Source organism: Agelaius tricolor, unplaced genomic scaffold (genome assembly GCF_023055355.1).
Source record: "Agelaius tricolor isolate 1412-34295 unplaced genomic scaffold, bAgeTri1.0.p SCAF_12, whole genome shotgun sequence".
Classification (NCBI taxonomy): domain Eukaryota; kingdom Metazoa; phylum Chordata; class Aves; order Passeriformes; family Icteridae; genus Agelaius; species Agelaius tricolor.
The window spans coordinates 6,624,053-6,647,386 of record NW_027269272.1 but is presented as its reverse complement, the minus strand read 5'-3'; the positions used below and the strand labels follow the sequence as shown (position 1 = coordinate 6,647,386).

Sequence of the window (23,334 nt, the reverse complement as noted above, 5' to 3'; positions counted from 1 at the left end):
TTGTTACTCGGTGGGTAATCCTTCATAACGAACCCGCGGGAGATTGATGGGGAGAGCTCGTTATGCACTTCCAGAGCCGTTCCACTGTCGCTGTGTAGCAGCAAAATGCACCATTAAAGGCAGAGAGCCCTGGGAATGATGGGACGTAATTAGTTGTTGCTGTAATATTTTTGATTGAAAGCGCAGAGATGCTGGAAGCGGCTTGGGGAAGGCAGCGCTCTCAGGAAGCTGTGAAGAGCAGCAGCTCTTGTTGGAGGGGAGAGGCTGATCCTGCTCGTACCTTTGCTGCCACTCCAGTGCTGTAATTAAACCGTCTGGGAGATGCCACAGCATTCCTGCTGTGCAGGAACTGTGCTGGCTCTGGCACGGCAGCGCTCCCCTCACAGTTCTAAGCAGGAACCAAATGGGGAGTCCCCCAGCAGAAGAGACATTTTGGGTGGGATGTGCCTCCAGCAGCTCACTGCCTAAATCCTTGTGGCAGAGCTGTATGGATTTTGTGTTCCTGCTTTTTCCCAGCTTAGTCTAAATTTCAGGATATATTAAAAACTTGCACAGGTAACCCTGGACTTGTGGTTAGAAGTGTGGTCATAGAGAGGAACCTGGAATTACTCAGGCAACTTCTGGTGTGTGCTTGAATGCTTTCATTGAATCATAGAATTCCAGAATGGTTTGGGCTGGAAGGACCTTAAAACTCCTGTTGTTCCAGCCCCTGTCATGGGCAGGGACACCTTCCACTAGACCAGGTTGCTCCAAGCCCCATCCAGCCTGGCCTTGGGCACTTCCAGGGATGGGGCAGCCACAGCTGCTCTGGGCAACCTGTGCCAGGGCCTCACCTCCCTCACAGGGACGAATTTCTTCCCAATAGCCAACATAAATGTACTCTGTCAGTGGGAAGCCATTCCTCATTGTCCTGTAACTCCATGCCCTTTTCCAGTTCCTCTTTGGCTCTCTTGGAGCCCCTTTTATTTACTGAAGCACCAATATATGAGAGCCTTTTCTTCTCCAGGCTGAACAATCCCAATTCTCTCAGCCTTAACTCATAGCAGAGCTGCTCCATCCCTCTAGGTATCTTCTTGGCCTCCTCTGGATTCCCTCCAGCAGCTCCAAGTCCTTCCAGAGCTGGACACAGTGCCGCAGGTGAGATCTCACCGGAGTGGAGGATAAATTAACCTATGGGAACAGTGAGAATTAAATTCTGATTATTCTGCTGGCATCTGTGGGACTTTGCTTCCAGTGGCATTGAGAGGTGTGATGCACACCACGAGTCTGTGGAGTGGTGAGGATGATGGAAGCCATGGTGCCACCTGCATGTGGACATGGCTTGAAGTCACAGCAGCCCTGGGAAGGCAGAGCTTGTGATACCATAGCAGTTAATGTTATTTAGCACCAGGCTTGATAATAAAGCGTCTTGGCGCTGTTTCCCTGTCATTCCCTTTCCCTGGTAATGTCACCAAACTTGGACAGAAGCTTCCCAAGCTGTGCGTTCGCCTTGGGCTGATTATGCTGAAGCTCTCAGAAGGGTAGGAAGAGGTAGGAAGCAAGCTTGGCAATTATGAGCGTGAAATAGAGGGGAAAATATAGTGCTTTCCTTATGGAAAAGAAGTCTTGCTATTGTTCCCCTTCAGAAAACCACACTGTGGGTGCCCAGGGATGTGCTCTGGGGCTGGATTTTGTGCTGATCCCGTTGACACTTACTGAGGCACCTCAGGATGAGTCTCTGAGGATCCCACCTATGGAGCATCCTTTACCCCCCAGACCTGAGCCCTGTGTGTCCTGCTCTCCCATCTCCCCTCTCTCCAAAGGCTCAGCTATCAGCACCCACCTCCCTGCTCCCCACGTATCATGGGGGGCTTATTTCCAGCAGCTGGCATACTTTCCAAATCTCCCTCTCCCCATCTGTTGTTATCAAGCCTCCTCTCTCCTTATTTTGCTTAATTTCTATCTTTTTCCTCTTGGTTGTCTTAGACAAGCCTGTGTCTCTCTACATATGCCCAAGCATTTGCTTTCGAGTGCCTTAGGCTGGTTCCTGCCGTTATCTTCGTGCAGGAGGGAGAGAGCTGCTGTTCCTTGCATCGGGAGAGGGACCCCAGGCAATTATTGAGGAGTGATGCACTTGTAGAAGTGTCTTTGTGGCCTCCCTGAGCAGAAAATTTGTTGTTGTATCTCTTTCTTTCCAGATAACAGCATCAAAATGCGATCAGGTTGGGTTAGTTCGGGTTGGCCCTCTCCCTTTGTGTGTCTGCCTGCAGCTGGATCCTACCCCCTTCTAGGGAACAGTGACACCTTGTCCTGGCATGATGGGCAAGAACCTGCCCTTGGGAGGTCTGAAGTACAAGTTTTGGGCTGGGAGTTTTGGGAAATAAGTTCTACTTCATTTTGGACAATTCAGAAAGGTTTTTCTGGAAGAGGCTTCAATCCTGCGGGAAGAGTGGTTGGCAAGGCGGCATCAGCTGGTGTGAGATGAAGGCTATTCTCGCCCAAATAACTTATTTTTTCCTTGCTGTTGGAAGGATGCCAGCCCATCCTTCACTCCTCTGAGGCGCAGCTTATCCTGCCGCAGGCATCATCTCTGCCCAGGTTTGCCCGGGAGGGTGTGGGGAGCCTGGGACAGCAGCGAGCCCTGGCTGCCTGGATCACAGAGTGCCATCCCAGATGGATGCGCTGCTCCGTGCAGGGAAGCTGGTGCATTCTAATTGCTGGCATCTTTACTTGTTACGAGTGTAATTGTGAGTAGACGTTTGTTTTTGTATTGATAATTAGGGACTGGAACAGATGGCGAAGGCTTAGTTTAAAGTAATGTGTCCATTAAAGAAAATCTACTGTATACAGCTGAAGATTCTTCACTCCAAGAGAGCTCAGCTCTCTGGTAGCAGAGCTCCTCTCTCCCTAATGAGGGGTTGGGCTGTCACAGCCTGGCCAGCAGAGCCTCTGATCCCAGAGACTTCTCCCAGTGAACTCACTGAGCTCCCTCCTGATGACAGAGCAGCCCCAGGTACCCGCTGTGCCCGTGGGCAGGTGTGGAGGGAGATGCTGGAGGAGCGAGCCTGGGGCAGAGAAGGGGTGGCAGTGCCTTGGGCACGGAGCTGGCACGGTGGGACTGCTGGATCCAGGTGACAGGGTTCACTTGACCTGGGCAGTGATGCTGTGCTGGATGTCAGAGGTGCAGGGAAAGGCTCTTCCCCTGGGGGTTTAATTAATACCCCATGCCAATTAACGAGGACTGGTTCTCACGGAAGGGCCAGGCAGGTGGGATGGGAGGTGCAAGGTGTCCATGTGGCTTCTCTACTCATTAGGGCTGCTCAGGCACTGATCTGCACTAATCCCCTCATTAGCAGCGTTCTCCGCCTGTCCTCCTTGCCCAGTTCCAAGGGATGGATGGGTGGGGGGTGGATCCTGTGTCCTCCAGCCTGTAGGGATATTTGCAGGTGTGGGTGCTGGGATCTCTGTCTTGTTCCCCATTTTTCTACAAGAATTTGGGATCTGTGAACCCTCCTGTTGAAGGAGGGTGCTCAGCAGCCATAGCCCCGAGCAGCCTGGCCATAAGTGCCCCACCAAGGTCAAGTGTCACGTTTTCATTCCAGAAAATGAAGTAAAAGCCAAGGTTTCCTCCAAGAGGAAATAGGAGAGGTCAATAGGAAGTTGCTGAGCCATGTCCTTCTGATGCCAGTGCCTCTGCAGTCACAGGGTTGGGTGATCTCAGCAGGAATTTGAACTCGAGGGGGGATTTAATAATCTTATTGTACTTAACAAAAAACTCCTAAATTAACCATTTTTCCAGTTTATGGATCTTCTTGTCTATGACAGTGCCCTTGGGAGATGGGACAGGATCTTTGCAGGAGATGGTCTATGGGGGGGGGGGCAGGCTCTCAGCCCTCTTTTTCCTTTGCTTTGCAAATTGCTTTGGAAACATGGAGCCATGGAAGCGCAAATGTTGTTCACAAAAATGGAATCCAGTATGCAGCAAGCCAATAATTATACACTTGAGAGAGACATTGATTATTTATTTCAGAGTTGCCCAAGCCTGGGTGCTTGGTGGTGTTCAAGCACTCCAACTATCAAAGCTTTTTACTATTTATACATTTTAGCAATCAAAAGAATTAGCATTTATTTGCTACAATATTCTCTTATTAATTGATATTCTATCTTCTGTTGGTTAAAGACTATCTTGTTTCTCATGCTAATTAGTCCATATGATCAATCTTTCTCTTCTTTTGGGTCAGTGGTCTGTGAGTCACTCGTCATGACCTGCCCCGGCCAGAATCACCTTTTACCCAGCTGGGGCTGATTTCAGCACAGTTGCTGGGTTGCCTTTATCAGTTTCTTCCTTATTTTTGGGGTCCTGCCAAACGTCCTTGTGGCCTCTAAGTTCTGCATTCTGTGTGCCCACTCTCAGTGGCACATCACACACATCCTTCCAAGCATTGTCAGCCTTCCCTAGGACCGAGATCGCTGAAACGTGGAGCCCTAGCCCTTAGCAAGGCAATTCTACCATAAAAAGAATTTCTCTTTCCAACATCTGGGCATCACTTAGAGCTTGTGAGCTGCTGTTCCACAGATTAAATCTCTTTTCTTGTTGATTAGGCTTGAAACTTGCGGAGATCAAACATTAATGAACACCCTTTCTTAAGAAAAATATCCATATTCTGCATTTTGCATCACAAGCTCTGCATCTGTGGTGGAAACTTCTTGAATGTGACCCCCCTGGTCACAGGCCACAGAATCACCCAGAGACTCCAGAAATACCCAAAGTGAAAGCTTCTCTGCGGTTGCTTTCCATTTATTCATTTATTGTTAATTTCTCTATTAACTTAGTTATTTTGAGGTCTTCCTCAGCATTGCTGCTGTGCCTTCCTGCTTTCCTTGCAGAATGTGGAGCCTTTGGGGAGGACCTCAGAAGGAGGAGGGAAGGGGTGAGGCTTTGGGAGGGTGCTGGTGAGTGTCACCTCGGAGCAGGGCCGCTCCTCGCGTGCTGCCGTCCCGCAGGGCGGCTGTGCTTTATCAGAAGCACATTCCTCTGTCAGAGCTGGGGAAGGAAGCTCTGAGTGTGTGGGACAGGAAGGGAGATGATGGAGTGAAAAGCCTTTCTGAGTAAACCTTTGGAAGAAGTGCCCTTCCTGTAATGAGCCTGTCCTTATTTATGACAGAGGGTGGATGAGCCAGCTTGGGTCCCAGCCTGGCCATGGTCCCTGTGTCTCCCTGTTCTGTGCTGCCTCAGTTTCCTCTGTGTGGCACAAGGACACCCTGTTTGCTCTGGGGCAGAACACCAAGTGTTTTAGGGGCTCTCAGATCATCCCTTGCCATGCAGCCCAGTGGCAGGGAGATGTTTGCATGGCCTGTGACTTCCACCTCCACACCCATTTATGCCTACACATCTTCCTGCTCATTTGAAGGGCTGTTGCAAGGATTAATGGCTGTTTAATTAGGGGCTGGGCTGTTTGGAAGGGACGGAAGGTGTGGAGGTGGTGGGAAGGTGAAGGGTGATGAGAATAGAAACTTGCTGGAGGTCTGGAGCGCAAGCCCCTGGCCCCATTTTGAAAAGGCATGGAGTGACAGGACAAGGGGGAATGCCTTTCCACTGCCAGAGGGCAGGGTTAGATGGGATGTTGGGAAGAAATCCTTCCCTATGAGGGTGATGAGGCCCTGGCACAGCTTCCCAGAGCAGCTGTGGCTGTCCCTGGATCCCTGGAAGTGTCCAAGGCCAGGTTGGACAGGCCTTGGAGTAACCTGGGATAGTGGGTGTCCCTGCCCATGGTAGGGGGTGGACCTGGATAAGCTTTAAGGTTCTTTCCAACCCATATAATTCCTGGATTCCATAATTCAAGGCTGGAGAGGAATTGCAGCTGGGATACTTCATTTTTAGCTGCCTTCTGCCAAATGGAAAATGACCAAAACTGTGAAGTGACTTGTGACAGTGTGAAGGTCACCACGCTTTTCTCTTTCCCAAATGGAGCAGGAGTGAAACGTGTCCTCTCTGAGGGCACTGTGAGCAGAAGCAGCCTAGCACTGTGCAAAGCAGGGGGGCTGTGGGCTTTGAACACCCCTGGCAGTGCCACTGCAGCATCCTGGGACCTGTTTGGGGTGCAGCAGCTTTGCCAGCTCCCAGCCCCTTTTCACTCCCTGCCTGGGGACTGCCTTGCTCTCCCTGCCCCAGGGCCACGCTCACCCTGGGAGGGGTTTTGGGAGCGTTTATCACCCGTGTCAGGGCGGGGAGTTCCTGGTCACGCTTCTCCAGCCTCGCATCCTGGAGCGGCCGGTGAAGGGAGGGGTTGGAAGATTAATCGGAGCCTTGTTTCCCGCTTGTGATTGCTGCAGCAGCCCTGGAGAGATTAAAAAGCAGCAGCCCGGCGGCAGCACAGATTCCTGGGCTGATTTTTATTTCCTGACCTTTATTTCTCTGGTTGCACCTCTTTTCCTGGCACTGCTGTGAGTACCTGGGACCAGGCAGGAAAGGGAGGGACTGGGGATGCTCAGCTCTGCCAGTTGCCAGCGGCACATCTCCTCCTGTTTGGTTGGGATGCAGGAATTGAGGCAATTAATCTGCATGTCTGCTTGCTGCAAACAAATAAATAAAACCTGGAGGGTTTTCCCCATCTGTTTCTTTATGGTGTTGCTCTCGCTATTATTCTTGTTGTGTTTTGTTGTTTTGGTTTTTTGTTTTACATCTAAAAGTAGGGAATGATGTGACTCTGTGAACTACAGCACATTTTGGTTTTCAGGGTTTTTTTTGTGTTGGTGATAGTATTTTCCTTTCCTGGGCAGGGAAGGGTCAGATCTGGCAGAGTGAGCTGGGTTCAGGCCAGGACTCCTTGCAAAGAGTTTTGTCCTGCACCATTTGCCCCAGACCAAAACTGCCTTGAGTCCATTAGGGCACCTGCTGATGATTCCTGAGCTCTCCAAGGGTCAGGTGCATGCTCTGGGAAAGCAACTGAGTGTTTTCCCACATCTCTGTGCTATAAAATAATGGAAAACTTAGGGAATAACTATTTTCCTTTCCTTTTCTTCTGTTTCCTCAGAAACTTTGATGGATACGCGGACGGCAACGGCCGAGCTGGGCTGGACTGCCAACCCACCTTCAGGGGTAAGTTCCACTTGTCCTTATGTGATCTAGAGGGGCTCCATGCTTTTAACCCCACTATTTAGAGGGGTGAAATGCTGGTGGGAAGCCAGAGGAGTCAGTGGGAACAGCAGTGCCCCATAGGGCTGGTGTGGAGTGCCAGGGCGCGGCTGAGCCAGGCTGAGCATCCTTCCCCGAGCCAGTCCTGGGCCTTGGTGAAGATGGAGCTTGTCTCCATCTCCATGCTTTGTCTTTCCCTTCCTGTCCTCCTTCCTCGTGAAGGGTTCAGCCCCATCACTGCTCTCCATCCCCCTGCTTGTGCCTTCCCTCTCCCTGTGCCAAAAGGCTTATAATTAGGAAACATTAGCAGGCTCCAAACAGCTTTCATACCTGGAACATCATCCATAATTGCACTCGGCAGTGCTCTTCCTTGGCTATTAATGTCACTTTTATGAAGTAATGAGGAACCAAACACCCTGAGGCACTTAAAACATCTTTTTTATATAATACGAGCCTTTGAGGAATGGAAGCATAAAATAACCTGACTCACATTCTCCTGGCAGGAAAAGTGAGAGATGGAGCTGCGGGTGGGAGGGGGTGTGAGCTGATGGATGGGCACCACAGTGGGACAGGCAGGCTGGGAGCAGCAGCAGGGCCCATCCCTGGGGACTCTAGGATGTGGCACCAGAGGGGAGAGGATGCCAGGCTGCATCTTTGATTGGGTGTCACTGGCTTGGCTACGTCTGCAAAAGAAATTTTGGACACCATCACCAAAGCTGGGCCACACCTGCAGCAGGCATGAAATCCACTCCAGACATGTCAGAGCCCCTTGAATTGGGGTATTTTGCTACTGAATTGCTTTGGAAAAATTCTGGGCCCAGATAAATTACTGGAAAAATGCAGGAGGGGCACGTGCAGGTGATGGAGACAGGATATAAATAGCTGCCTGCAGCTGCTGTCACTGAAAGCCTGTGTGAGGCAGGCAGGGAGCTTGTGTTGTAAGGCAGGGTGGTCTCACCCTCTGCAGAGCAGCTCTGTAAAGCCCCTCCCCAGCCCCATCCCTGCATCCCACTGGGTGCATCCCTCCGTGCCTCCCTGCAGCCACCCAATTCTTGCTCCTCTGAGAGTTCCTGGGAAGGCTTCTGCTTTGCAGGAGTGTGTATTAAATATTCCACAAAGTATTTAAAATGCCAAGTCTTTTATCTAAAATCATAGAATCACAGAATCCTTTAGGTTGGCAAAACCCAGCACTGGGTTAATGGCAAGGCCATTAACCAAGGCCACCACTGCCCCATGTTCCTAAGTGCCACAAGAGCTGTCTGGACAGCTTTTACATCCAGAAATGGGGACTCCACCACTACTCTGGGCAGCTGTGACAGAGCTGGACAACCCTTTTCTGGGAAGGAATTTTCCCTAATATCAAATCTAAACTTCCCTGGCACAGCTTGAGGCCATTTCCTCTTGTTCTGTCTTTTGGTCCCCTCCTGTCAGGGAGTGTGCAGAGCCAGAAGGTCCCCCCCTGAGCCTCCTTTTCTCCAGGCTGAGCCTCCTTTACTCCAGCTCCCTCGGCCACTTCTGGGGCTCCAGACCCTTCCCCAGCCAGGGTAAAAAACTGTGGTGTCCCAGGATGGGCTGTGGCAGAATGTGGGCTCTCCCTCTGCTCTTCCTGATGGACTTGCACTAAATCTTAGTGGAGACAGAGAACAACATTGACTTAATCCCCAGCTCCTTGTGAGTTATTTAGTAGTATCTCATGAAAATTATGCATTTGTTGCTGTTAAAGCATTGGTGGCAGCAGCTGCTGGCACTGTGGGTCCTTCCAGCCACAGGGACCTGCTGCTCCCAGTGCCTGGTACCTGGAGTGGTCACCCCAGAGGGATGCACAAGGCAGTGCCAGGTTCTGGCCCTGGCCTCTACTGAGGTTTTTCCAAGGGCATTTCATGTTATTCCTAAATGCAGGAAACCTTTGTTGGCAGGTTTAGGCTCTGAGTTTTGAGGCTCTGAGGTTTTTGAGGATGAAGAGGAGGATTCCTGCAGTGAAGACAGTGGAGCCATGGGGCTGGTGCTAATGCTGGAGGAGAGCTCGTTGTCTGGCCTTAATTGGAGGCAGGGCTGTAATGCAAAGCCCAGGTGGGAACAGCAGACAATGGCAACCCCCTTGGTTGGGGAGGATTGTACAGCTCCTGCTCTGAAAAGGTGTCTGGTAATGAAGGGGCACTGATTCCCCATGCCTTGTGCACGGGGGAGAGAGGGGGTTTTGCAGTATTTTCCTGGCATGGGATGAGAAGGAAGAACACTGGGCTGGAGAGAGGCTTTATTGCTGATTTGGTAACCATGGATTAACAACAATGCACAACCTTGAGTTCTGATCTTGGCTTAAGTGTAGCAGAGCTGAGTAGGTGGGCCTAGGAGTGAATGTTCTGCAGCACTTGTTGGCAGTATGATGAGGACCCTGCTTTGAAAACAAAACAAAAACCTGTGTTTTGTTACATCAAGGCAGTGCTTCACAGGAGGGAAGCTCGGGGATGAGTTGAGAGATGTGGTTGTTCAATGGAAAAGGGAAGAAGGGAAAAATCTGTGAGGTTTCAGGGTTGGTTGTGGTGCATCAGCTTGTCAGGACTCAGTGTGACAGGGCAGGGTGGCATCACCCGTTGTGCCCTGTGTAAACACAGGTGTGAACGCTGCTGCAGCATTGCTCCTGGAAATTATCCCTGATACTGAGGGAGCTGCTTAAAGATTGCCATATGAATAATGCTGTTATGAGGAGACTGTAAACATGGATTAGTTAAAATGAATGGATTATGAGGTTATAAATCTGTCTGTAGGACTCTAATGCCATCATAGACTGTTCACAGTTTGCCGCTGTCCCTTAATTGAAATTGTAGCCTGGATTATATTAATGCCCTTATATAAATCGAATTGCAAATCTATATTCCCTCTCTCCACAGCAGTAATGTTTTATTTAGTTGGTTTTCTTTGCCGGGGGAAATGATCCCGTTGTGCTGGGAGCTTGGGGTCAGGCTCACTCTCCAGCCCACGTGCTGGCTCGGCCTTTAATGAAGCTGTAGCCTCATGTGCTGCCTTCCCTCCTGCCTCCAGATGCCTGGGCCATCTTTCTTCCCATTTTTACATCCTCTCAGGGCAGATAAGGCAGTTGCCCATGTGGAAAAGACATTTTAACATCAACAGTGTTGATGGAGCAATGGGGAGAGGCATGGAGGGGTAAGAGGGTGGGGATTTCTTCTGGTCCTGGCCTGGTTGGTGCTTCTGCATGCACATCACACTGTGTGCCCATAACCACATTCCTCATCCCCTCTGGAGTTGGGATTGTCCTCCCAGCCCTGCCCTGTGCGAACAGCCATTGCCAATCCCTCTTCCTCCTTCTCACCACCTCTCCCCGCTCCTCTCTGCAGTGGGAAGAAGTCAGTGGCTACGACGAGAACCTCAACACCATCCGTACGTACCAGGTGTGCAACGTCTTCGAGCCCAACCAGAACAACTGGCTCCTCACCACCTTCATCAACCGGCGCGGGGCTCACCGCATCTACACCGAGATGCGCTTCACTGTGCGCGACTGCAGCAGCCTCCCCAACGTCCCCGGCTCCTGCAAGGAGACCTTCAACCTCTACTACTACGAGACAGACTCTGTCATTGCCACCAAGAAGTCAGCCTTCTGGACAGAGGCACCCTACCTCAAAGTGGACACCATCGCTGCTGACGAGAGCTTCTCCCAGGTGGACTTTGGGGGCCGACTGATGAAGGTGAACACGGAAGTGAGAAGTTTCGGGCCCCTGACCCGCAATGGCTTTTACCTGGCTTTCCAGGACTACGGGGCTTGCATGTCTCTGCTGTCTGTCAGGGTCTTCTTCAAGAAGTGCCCCAGCGTGGTGCAGAATTTCGCCATCTTCCCGGAGACGATGACGGGCGCGGAGAGCACGTCCCTGGTGACGGCGCGCGGCACCTGCATCCCCAACGCCGAGGAGGTGGATGTGCCCATCAAGCTGTACTGCAACGGCGACGGCGAGTGGATGGTGCCCATCGGCCGCTGCACCTGCAAGGCTGGCTACGAGCCCGAGAACAACGTGGCTTGCAAAGGTAAGGTCGGCTTTGGGCAGCAGGCCCTTTGGATTTGTCCCCAAACAAACTGTTTTGTGCAGTAGGCAGTACTTCCCCTGATGTGGTTTTGCTCCAGGGAGCAGGCAGGAATTTGGGAGGAAATTACAGCAGGAATTTGGGAGCAGTGGTCAGCCTGTGGTTGCTCAGTGTGCTCTGGTCAGTGGAAAGACCTGGTGAGCAGTGTGGCAGTGCTGGTGCTGCTGCCACCCTGCTGGAAGTCACCTCTGTGGTATGGTGCCTTCAAAGTGCTGCACTTGTCGGACAGGTTCTGTCATCTGCCCGGTTATCTTCCTGGCAGAGCTGGGCAGCTGCCATCAGGCCTGGCTACCATGGGGGTGCTCTGATTCTCTGTGTTAATTGGAATTGTTTGCTGGTTTTTGGGTTCCCCACCACGTGTGCTGCTGCCTGCTGGAGTCCTGCAGTGTGAGGTTATAAATATGGAAACAGTGCTTGCTGCTTTTCGTCTCCTTTTGCCCTTGTGGTGAATATTTCCCAAATACCATTGGAGTGTTGGGGTTTTTTTTTCTATAGGCTGCTCTTTCCTTCTTCTCTCCCTAATTAAGGTGTTGGTTTTGCATGCTGCTTGGAAGGAGGGAAGAGGAGAGGGCTCTAGAATAGCTTCTAGAAGGTTAACACCATCGTGACAAGGAAGGGTTGGGAAGAAGAAGGTTGAAGTGCTTAAGGGCTGGTTTGGCAGGTTGTGATGGGAAGAGGTCCAACTTGGATCTCTTTTGATGCAGGTGGGGGAATGTGTGTGCCACCAGGCTTGGCTGTGATGCTCCTTGGGGAGTCCCTCAAGGTGTTTCTTCTCCACTTGTAACTCTGGGTATGTGGAAAGAGCAAAGCTGGGATTCAGGCTGTGGAGAAGCTTGTTTGATGGTTTGCTCTAAACCTGGGAACTTGTGTAGGTTTTCACCACGCAAAGCCTCATTCCCACCTGGCGAAGGTGGGGGTGGTGACACCTTCCTGTGCCAGGGCTCTGACAACCAGGAAACCCCCAGAATCCTTTCTCAAACAGCATGGCTGGGGGATTCCTGTGAGTTTTGTGGCTGAGCTTTAGGGTGGTTTTGTTCCCACCAGGAGATTCCTGTGAGGAGCTGAAGCTCTCAGTCAGAGGGAAGGCTCTCTGCAAACTGAGCGTTTCTGGCGAGACGTTCCTCTGCTATTGAACCAACACACAGAAGCACACATGGTTGTACGGCAAAATGACATTTCTCATCATGGGAAAACAAATACTAATTTTAGCTAAACACTGGAATTGGGAAGTATGTCACTTTGCCAGAAATGGAGGAAAACAGTGACAATGCAAAATGTGGTTTTTGGTGGTGTTGACCTTTCTGCCAGCTGGAGGAAGGTGGGGTCTTGAGTGCTCCTGGCCCCTGGGAGGACTGTGATGCACCTTCTCAGTGCTTGGGGAGGGGCAGAGGATTGACAACAGCAGAATGAGAAGTGTGGGAGCAAACCTGCTGAGAGTGGGTGTTAGACCCATCTCCATGGCTTTTCTTTATTTCTTTTCCTTGTGCAAACTCCAGCAGGGTTGTGAAGTGTTCATGCCATCAAAGCTCCACCAAGCAGACCCCAGGAAATTGGGGGTTTGTTGGGTTTTCTGTGCCCTGGTGCCTGTCTCCAGCTGTGCTCCCACTCCTCAGCACTGATCCCCAAGGAGAAACTGCTGAGCTCCTGGTGAGCATTCTGCCTTTGCATGGGAAGCGTGCTTTGTATTCAGACTGCTTGAGGGGAAGATTAAGGGATCTGGGCAGCTCCAAGGAGTAGGAATATCCTTTATAGATTGACTGGCAGCGTGTAGGATCCTGAAAGGCACCAGAGTACGCTGTGGGTGGAGGGCAAGCAGGTGTTAAATGGCACCAAGCACGTCTGTGATGACAGGAATGTGCTGTTTGATGATTCCATGGGTGCTGGTAAGATGCTGTCTGTGGAGGAGAGCTCCAAGTATTTTCCAGTTCCCATGTCAGGAGAACAGAGAAAAGGCTGGGATTAAATGAGACCTGTGTGTCTGAAAGCCCTGCTCAATGCTGCTGAGGAACCCAAAGCCTATATATCCCTCATCCCCTGGAAGTTCACTAAACCCCCTCCTAAAAGCTTGATCCAGAGTTAACATCTTGAATTTTGGAAAACCAACTGTGTTTGAATAAAAATCTGACCTTGGATTGGACTCTGGCTCCTTGAGAGTTCATTGGCCATTAAGCTCCTCCTTGGATCCCCGTGGGCCTTGGAGCTGGCAAGGGAAGACCTAAGCCCACTGCTGCCCTTCATGAAGGTTGGTGGGCAGGAGGTGTTACATGGCAAAGTTTAGAAATAAAAATTCCTTGGTTTTCTGTTTGACTTTGCTTTCTTGGAAGGGGTTGTATTCCTCTGCCTGGTGTGCCTGGCAGGGAAGCTGCCAGGATTGCACCCTGGCTCCTGGGAAGCACATACTCCTGACATCTGCTCCAAGCCTTCATCAGCCTGGCATGAGACACTTAGCAAGCCCGTGGGAATTGTCACCAAGGAAAAAAAAAACAACAAAAAAAGAAAATCCCTCAGTATTTGAAGGCTGAAAAAAATAGGCTTAATTCCTGCGTGGTGGGGAAAAAGATAGGGTTGGATTGTTTAGCTCCCCCAGCTCTGTCTCATCCTCGCTCCCCTGGGAAGGAGGCTGTGCTCATCATGGGGCCATTACACCAGAGCGGGTTCGTGCTGACAGTGGAGCTTGGGCCACTCAGGGATTCATTAATCCCGGCTTTTAGTGGCACTTAGGGCTTGAGGGAGGCACAGGCACAACATCATCTTCATTGGAGGTACTCAGAACCCTGAGGAGATGATCCTCATGTTTTGGGGTCAGAGGGATGGGGGGCTGCTCCCACCACTGCGCCAGGGTGGGGTGGGAGAGAGGGGAATTCTCTGTGTGGACCAGCCCTGTTGTTTGTTCCCATCCCCGGCTGGTTTGGCACAGACTCCCTGGCACAGCTCTCAGCTGTATGCCAAGACCCAGTGGCCTGCCCAGCCCATCCTGTTGGACACCCTGTGCCCGTGGGGGCGGTGGGTCAGTGTGAGATGCAGGCTCTGCCTGAATCCCAAATGAATAATTCATTTGGTGTGTGAGAGAGCCCACGCTCTCCTCGGGCTGATATTAAATCCATTTGTCTTGCTCTGCCCTGTCCCTCAGCCCTGCTTTATGGCTTCCTTGTGTGGTCAAGGGGCAATGCATCATGGTGCTGGGGACGAGGTGGGAGGGAAGGTGGCAGCAGGGATCACTGGGAGGCGGGGGAAACCTTGGATGAGCAGGCTGGGTGGATTTGGCTTTTTCTCCCCAAGGAAGATTGTTAAACCCTTTCTCTCCTGGTGTTTGAAACCTGACGATGGCAAAGGAACCCCTCACTAAAATGTTGGCTGTTGTGTCTCTTGGTTTCATCCCTTTTGAGTTGGAGGACTGGGCACTGTTTCTGTCTGCTGGAATCACGCTGGCTTTCTCTCTGACCTTCCCAGTGCTGGGCGCTAACTCGGGTGCACAAAGAAGGAAAAAGCCTGGGACTGACCTACCTTTGTGCTGAATTTCTATGTTGTATTTATAAACTCAGGAAGAAGGGGTGAGAGAGCAGTCCTGCTGCTTCCCGGCCTTGTCTCACTTTCAGTTTTCCTCTCCTGGCAAATTCCTGTGCTGGCGGGTTCGGGAGCCTCCAATCTGCCGCTGCTGCCTGTCTGCTACAGCAGCTGGAAATCTGACCTGGCAGGGGGGAGAAATCAAAATAAACCCCACAAAACAAGAGCAAAGCTGGGCTGTATTGCCTGCAATGCAAAGGCTGCTCATCAAGCAGCCTTGCTTCCAGGCATCCCTGGCTTTCCACACAGCAGCCTCTCCCCTATCCCATCTCCAGCCAGGTGCCCCATCCTTCCTCACCTGCTGACCGATGTGCTGGGCTCTGCCTAGCCTTTGCCAAAGCTCTGTGTGGGTTTATCCTCATCTCCTTCATCCCTTTGAGTGCTCTGTCTCCTTTCCCTGTTTGTCCTTCCCTTCTGCCTTTTGTGTGGAGGAATGGATCGGGAAAGGAGCAGCGGGAGGGGCAGCTCCGACCTTGAATGTTGAGGAGTGAGCAGCTCCACGCAGGTTCCCCTGTTATCCTCCCCTCCTGCCGAGCAGCCCTGGTGATAATTATTGATTCCCTCTCCTTATCCATCACACAAGATTGGAAACAATGTGATTTATAAAGTGATTTTTAAATAACTGCAAACATTTCGCAATTAGTAGTAGAACAATTTGCTATCGCTTAAAACAAGGGAATTGTCAGATTTTCCCGATGCAATTGTTGTATTGAGAACTGGGAATTTTTGGTGTGCCCTTGCCTGCCTTTTCCCTGCTCCATGGTCCAGCCTGGTGCCCCTGCACCATTTTGGGATGCCCAGGAGACGTTTTCTTTGGTGATGAAGGTGATGTTGGTTTTGTCCCATGGGTGAATGGCAGCAAGGGAGGTCATGGGGACACAGGACCCTGCTCCCTGTCCCTTTTGATGTATTTATCCCATCGCAATGTGCTGCAGCTCCATGCCCAGCTGCCTGGATGCACCAGGCATTATCAGGGCTGCAGAAAAGGCTTTTTTTTGCTTTTAAGGATGGCTTAATATTTTATTTTTTCTCCAATCTGCTGGTCCGTGCACTTGCCTATGGATGGAAATCATCTTCTTTCCAGCCTCTGTGCTGACCTCTCTCCTTCCCACCACTCCAGCATCTCATTCCAGCTCCTTCCAGGCCTCTAAGTGATCCTTTTCTTGAGGTTTTATCCTCTAAAGCAGGAGGGGGAAAACAAGGAGGTAAAAAGAAAGTGCTTCCCCTGCCCTTCTCTCCTTCCACCTCCCCTTGGATTTGGTTTAGCAGGGCTCGGGATGGGGCCAGCAGCATCCCAGAGTGGGCCAGGTAGAACAAGGGCTGGGGACAAAAAATAAATATTTGGGTTTAAAAACTGTCAGCACTTCCTGAAGCTCTTTACTGGGGACCTGGCTTAGGTCAACCAGTTTGCTCCCAGGCCTTTCCAAACCTGTGGACAAACAGCTGATGCACACTGGGGGCTCTGCCTGGCAGCTGGGTAGGAAGGAGTGATGCTCAGGATGATTTAAGTGTTTTTCCAGGGAAAATGTTGCCCTGAGGGTTGGAATTGGGATTTCAAGCTTTCCTGCTTCCCAGCATCCCACGGCTGGGCAGTATCAGCACAGTGGGGCTGTGGATCTCCTCCTGCCCGTGCCCTGCTGTGCCTCTGCTCCCTGGGGCACCTGTGACACACTACCCCACTAACCATCCCAAAAGCTGCTTTTAGAACGGCAGCAAGTATGTCCAGGGGGTGTTTTATTTCAGGCTTAGCTGAGCCACAAACCTCTGACTGCTCAAAACGGGCCTTTTTTTTTTTTTTTTCTTTTTTTTTTCTTTTCCCTTTTGTTTTTGATTTTTGGCACAATATCAAGTTTCCTGCCCCTCTCCCATCCTGCATCAGCCCAAGATGCTCTGCCTGCTCAGGCTGTGCTGGGAAGTGGCAGCTCTGGCAGCTCCTGCCGAATCCTGCTGGGGGAGGGAGGGAGGGAGGGATGGATGCTCCCCTTTGTTGGAGGGGCTTTGCCTTTGCCTGGAAGCGATCTCCCGGCTTCCACCACTGGGTGGAACAGGCAGCCCAGTTTTACCACGGCCACACTGAGGAGGAGAAACAGTGGCATCACAAAGAAAAAAAAAAAAGAGAGAGAAAAAGAAAAAAAAGTGTGATTTTTTCCCTAAATTATGCCTTAGTGAAGGCATCCATTAACCTCCGTAATAATTTTGCAAGGAAAATGTCCAGAAAACCTTGTTAACTTTTTTTTCTAATGAGTGTGATGGGTTTTAATGAAACTCTTAATTAGACATTATTAGCCCAAATGTGTCTCTGATGGATTCAGGCCCTTTTCCTTCCCCCAGCACAGGGATGGGAGGGTCCATGAGGCCCGGCTGCTGTTGGGGAGGAGGCTTGGGCACCACTGCCAGCACTCCCTGTCCCTGTCCCCAAATCATCCCTGTGATCCAGACCCATCTGAAGGAGAAAAAAGGGAGAAACAGAGAAAATACCCCAGGCAAGGTGTGAGTGGGGGCCAAATGAGCATTGCAAGGTTGGGATTCCCAGGGTGGGCTGTTGGAGCAGTGACCTCAGAGGGATTAGGGATTAGCTTTCATGTATGGCTTTGTTTTCTTGCTTATCAATTTTTTTCCTCCTTAAATTGTTCCATGGGGCATTTATGTATTTTTCTTCCCTACCATGAGAACTTCTGAGTGTTAAAAACATTGATTCCAGCCTTAAAACGGGAAGAAAAATCGTCCTTTGATTTTCCCACTCACCCAAGGGTCTTTCCTTGTGTCTGCAAATGGAAGCATAAAACTGCTTCCAAACCCTTGTTCTGTTAATGATCCAGTTAGGAAACTTCCTGTAGTAGCTGAAGAGCCTGGGGAAATTAATTTTTTGGGGAATTTTGAGGTGCAGAGCTCCTTGTGTGCGTATTCATGAGCATCCCTGCAGCAGCAGGCTGTGAAACCCACCCATCTTTCCCAGCCTTCTCCACTGAGCCAGCCCAGGAGACCTGGCTCTCACCCTGCTGCCTTTGCTGTCCAGCAGGAGCAGGGATTGTTCTCCTGGACAATGGGAGAGCCGCAAGGAAGCGCCGGATCCGGCCCACGTCCGGCACCCGCATTGTTTCACCCTTGTTTGCAAATAGCCAGCACCTGGCAAACCCAGTGACTCAGCCAGGGACTTTTAAAGCCTTTCTATAACTTTTTCCTTTTTGTTTTTTTGTTGGGTTGTTGGTTGGTTTTTTTTTTTAGTCATGAGAGAGCTCCTTTGGGAATGGCTCTTCTTGCTGTGGGTTGCTTGCCAAGGGGTGGGGATCTCACCCGTGTTTGGGGCTGTGCTGCACCCTACAGCCCATGGGGCCAGTGTCTCACCCAGCAGGATAACAGTAATAATTTAAAACATAAACATAAAAAAAGGAGTTTTTTACCCTGGCTGGGGAAGGGGCCAGAGCACCAGGAGAGGCTGGGGGAGCTGCAGGGGCTCTGCCTGGAGCAAAGGAGGCTCAGGGGGGACCTTGTGGCTCTGCACAACTCCTGACAGGAGGGGACAGCTGGGGTGTCAGGCTCTGCTCCCAGGGAACAGGGACAGGACAAGGGGAAATGGCCTCAAGAGGTTTAGATTGGGAATTAGGGAAAATTTCTTCACCAAAAGGGCTGCCAACAAGCTGCCCAGGGAAGTGATGGAATAACTATCCCTGGAAGTGTTTGAAAGCTGTGTGGATGTGGCACATGGGAACACAGTTTAGTGGTGGCCTTGGCAGTGCTGGGTTAATGTTTGGAGTCAATGACCTTGGAGGGCTTTTCCAACCTAATGATTCTGTGATTCTATAATAATAATAATAATAATAAAATGGATTTTTCCCCCTCAAGCCATGAGATAACTCATCCCCACTCCTCTGTGCAAAGCATCATTTGGAAGCTGAATTGGGCTGCAGTTGGGTTGCATTTGGGCTTTGTGGGTCCCCTGCAACTCCTGCTTGGGGAAACAGCCCTTCACTGATGATGTTTTAGTGAGTGAGAGGCCCAGAGTGGTGAAAAATCCATGGCCCAGGTGGAAGGAGTTGCCCTGCTTTCCCCTGGCTGTCTAAGGAGGTTGGTGTGGGTTGGATGTGCCAGCTGGGACCCTGCTGAGGAAGGATGGAGCCCGCTAGGACGAGGGAGAAGTAATTAGAGCAGAATGGGAGGTTTTAATTTGCTCCCCTCTCGAGCCCCGCCGCGCGCTCGGGTGGTGACAAATGGAGCGGTGCCGTGGTGTCAGCTCTGAGTGTGGTACAAGGGGCCATTTGTCACGCCTGGTGCCTCAGATGGCAGGGGATGTGTGCAGAGGGGAGTGGGGAGATTAAATCACAGCGTGGCTCATGCTCTCAAACAGGCCCTTCCTTGGAGGAGCCATGGGAAAACCCATCCATCTTCAGCCAGAGCAGCACTCACGGCCAAGGACCTGCCCTGCCTTGCTGTGGGAGCATCAAACCAGAGCTGTGGGCACCCCAAATTCAGTTCTGCACCCACCCCAGGGGGGAATTGCTGTTTTTCCACCCTAGGCTCCAGCAGCAGCCCTGAAAATTTCATTAATGGCATGGAGGGAGCTTCATCATTTGGTTTTTGTGTTCAGCCCAGGACTCATCTGCTTGTGTCACATTTATGGTGTGAAATGGATTTGAGGCAGGAGAGCTGTGAGCTGGGCTAGGGGCTGGCCACCTTGGTGCTCTCAGTGTGGCTGCATCCTGCCTGGGCATGGCTGGGCTCCCAGCAGCACCACCCCTGTGAGCAGGGACCAATTCCTGGGATATTGCTGTCCTTGTCTTGTCTCATCCCTTCCCTCCGTGGGGCCTCTCTGGGATGATGCTCTGGTAGGGGCTGTAGGGACACAGTTTGTGGTGATTGGGAGTGGGGCTGAGCCTCAATGGGCACAGCTGTGAGCAGCAGGTGAGCAGCACTGACAGCAATGAGCCATGGAGTGCCCAGGGGCACTGCCCAACCACCAAAGGGAGCAGAGGGCACACAGGTGCAGTGCATCAACAGCAGGGGATAAAAGGCTGGGCTAAAGAACAAGGAGGGCAGATGCTTGCAGCCTTCTGAGGTGGTGTGGTGTTGCTCTGCTTGGGTTGAAGCCTTCTGCAATGGTATGGTGATATTCTGTGTATGGTGGCCATCTCCTTGCTGTGCTGGGGGAGAGTTGTGGGGCACAGAACTGTGTGCCAAGCTGAAGGTGGAGAGCTCCAGCCTCAGGTCTGGTCTCTGGACTTTGCTGCCTAAAACTTGTCTGTAAAAGCAGGGGCATCCTGGAAAATTATATACAGGGGGAATTATGAATTGAATTTCTCTCCTGGGTCTGCAGCCCAGAGAGGAAATTGCCCTTGAGGAGAGACTCGATACTGACTTACGCTTTTATTTTTTATTTTGTACTTTATTATAGCACATATTGCATCCAGGCTCAACACATCTGCCCTGGCCCTGGACATAGCTTTGTAGGGGTTGGTGCTCACTGACATTTCTCCTGTCCATAGTGCAGAGGGACTTGGTCACCCTCCTCACGAGCAGGGATTACTTTGATATTTATGGTTTTTGCACTGATACAAAACAGGAATTTGAAATGGTTCTGGGCATGGCAGAAAGGTTCTCTCTGGTCATTCTCTGGCTAAACCCAAATCTCTTGGTTCTGCCATGGACTTCTGTTTCAGCACACCAGGCAAGCGAGGGTGGCAGTGCTGCAGGGGGGTGGCAGGAGAGACCTGGGATTATCACAGATCTCCTGCTTCACACAGGATCTGCTCCTGAGCTCTAAATCGTGTGTTATTATTGAAGACAACTTATTCTTAGAGAGCCCAAGGTGCAAATTATGTTTCACAGCTAAGAAAATCTTCCAGAGCTGCCTATGTACAGTAAATCCCTGCAATCTCAGGTGGCTTTGACTTATGTGTAGCAGATGTTGAGGATGGAGGAGACCACTCCTTTGTGCCTGCTTGTTGCTATCACCAGCATAGACACAGGTGGAAATTTAGGCAAGGAGAAGCTATCTGGGCTCAGAGGTGGGGTCAGTGAGTGTTCTTCCACCCTGAAGCTCTGAACATCTGTCCTGTCCCCAGTGGTGGCACCAAAATGGGCAGTGCCAGAGTGTTCACACTGCTTGCAGGAGGTCCTTTCCTGTCCAGGAGCTCCAGAGCAGGTTGCCTGCCCTCCCCACTGTGGCATAGGGGTGAGCCAGTGTGGGAACCATGGAATGGTTTGGCTGGAAGGGCTTTTCAAAGGTGCCACCCTTGTTGGTGCTGTGTGTCCTCTCTCCTCTCTGCAGCTGGGTAGGAGGGCGCCTTTCCTCCCAGGAATAGTAATTATGGCTTGCACTGCTATAAATATTCATTGGGAAGCTCTCTTAATTGTTTTTCTAATTAATTCCTTGCGTGGCACTCTTGGGGTGGATGAGGAATGTGCCTTGGTTGGGATGTCCTCCCATGGCAATTCTATTCCTGGATGTAATCCTTGAGCAGTCAGCCAAACCAGAGCCCCCAGGGCTCACCTCCATCAGGATGGCAATGTCCATGTCCTGCTCCATGCTGGGACATGTCCCCAGCCCAGTGTGACCCGAGGCACGATGTCCTGCAGTGCTGTGGCAGGGACACAGGGAGGCTGTGTGTCCTCTGTGTCCCCATGTCCCTGCCTGTTCCAGCAGTGCCAGCCTGGCCCTGTGGCTGAAACTCTCCCCAGCCCCATCCTGGGGTGACTCTTCCTTCACGGTGTCAGCACTAATGAGGAACCACTTCAGGTGTAATTAATGAGCACTTGATGCTCTCTAGATTGTGGGGACACTGCGTGGCATGAGCTGGAGAAGGAGGAAGAGGTGCTTAATTGGTTTCTGTTAGGGATGGGAGATGTTTGCTTCCCAGCCAGGAGGGGACTGTGCTTTGGGGGGCCCTGTGGCAATGCCACCCCAATTTCCCAGTCAGAAGAGGGGCTGGAATTATGGAGTGACATTGGTGGTTCCCAAAACCCCTAGTTGCAAAGGAAAGCTGCATCTTTTTTCAGGGGGCTTCTAACCACAGCCCCTGCCAGCAGCTCTGGACCTGGGGGAAGAGTTTCTCCTGGAGATGCTCCAGGAATTTCTGTGCCCTTTCGCTTCCCTGTTGATGAGGTGGCTCAATGGCTCATGCAGGCATTGAGGGGTGAACACAATGTCCTGAGTAAGGTGGCACATGGAAGTATTGGCTCTTCCTGTCTCTGTCTGGCAACTCTGGAGTTTCACATTGCTGTGGTTCATGAGGGGAAAAAAAGATTTCTCCATGGAGCCTGATGCCTGGAGTGAGCGTAGAATATCTCTGGGGGTTGTGATTTTGGGACAGAAGTCCTGGCCTGAATCTCAGTCCCCCATTTTTTTACTCCAAACTCGTTGTGAGGTTCATTGTGGATGGCAGATGGTGATGGGGCACTGGCCTTGGGCAGTTCCAGGGATGGAGCAGCCACAGCTTCTCTGGGCACCCTGTGCCAGGGCCTCCCCACCCAAGAATTCCTTCCCAATATCCAGTAACCTTGCCCTCTGTCCATGTGAAGCCCTTCCTCCTTGTCCTGTCACTCCAGGCCCTTGGAGCCCCTTTAGGCACTGGAAGCTCCTGCTTGCAGGGATGGCAGAGGGAAGAGCCTGTGTCAGGCTGCAGCTGCTAAATCTGTTTTTAAAGAAGAATATGAGGAGGTTAAATAGCATCAAATCCTTGATGACAGCTTCATCCCTCTTTCATTTGTTGACTCAGAATAATGAGCTGGGGCAGTGAGGATGGTGAGGAGCTGCCTGTGCCTGGTAGTGCCATGGCCACGTGTCTGCTGCTCGCTCTGCTGTGACCCTCCCTGTGTATGTCTGTGAATTGTCTGGAGTTTGATTAATTTATTCACTTTGATCACTCAGAGTGGCTGGTTTATGGCAAGGAAGTGGAGCTGTGGTCAGGGAGCTGTGGCATGGGACTGGGCAGTGAGCCTGGAGCCAAGTGGAAACTAAAACAGAACAAAACCTGAGTGGGAGAACAGTGATTTGGAAAAGTGGCCATGACAAGTGTTGGGTTTTTTCCCCCTCTGGCTGTTCTGGAGAGTGAAGTGAGTTCCCTGCTCCATGGCAAGCTGGCAGCCCCGTGGCACTGTCTGCCCAGGGCATGCCTGCTCTTCTCTTCCCATCCATCTGGGACAGATTTTTCCCTTCAGACCTTCAAAATCCTCCCAGCCGTGAAAAACAGAGAGAGTGGAGCCCAGAGTGGTGATTAAGTGGGTGAGCATGGACCTGTTGGGCTGCTGCAGGCAGTGAGCAGCCAGGCACGTGGGAGCCTGGACCAGCTGCTTCCCTGCCCTGCTCGAGGCTTCAGCTCCTTGTTTAGGGCCATGATGTCACCTAAACAGTTGGTGTTGAAGCTCCTTTGCATCCAGAGACCCCTAATTTTTCCAAGTTTTTCCTCCTTTCTGGAGGAAAACTGCTTCTGGGTGAGCATGGACTGTGTTTTGCTTCCAGCAAAGCACGTGGGGCTTATTCTGGTGAGCATTTCAGTCTGTGGGCACCTTGCTCCATCAACCAGGTATTTGCTCCTCTGGGGTGAGAGGTGGGTTTTTGGGAGAGGTGA

The 23,334-nt window shown here is 51.3% G+C and overlaps 1 protein-coding gene across 1 annotated transcript in view; it reads left to right on the top strand.

The window, feature by feature from the left end:
• Positions 1 to 23,334, top strand: part of EPHB1 (EPH receptor B1) — a 79,648-nt gene that overhangs the window by 18,459 nt on the left and 37,855 nt on the right. Inside the window, exons 2-3 of the mRNA XM_071437328.1 lie at positions 7,014 to 7,078; positions 10,468 to 11,149. Of these exons, the coding sequence (XP_071293429.1) occupies positions 7,014 to 7,078; positions 10,468 to 11,149 (747 nt within the window). The remainder of the gene's footprint in view (positions 1 to 7,013; positions 7,079 to 10,467; positions 11,150 to 23,334) is intronic.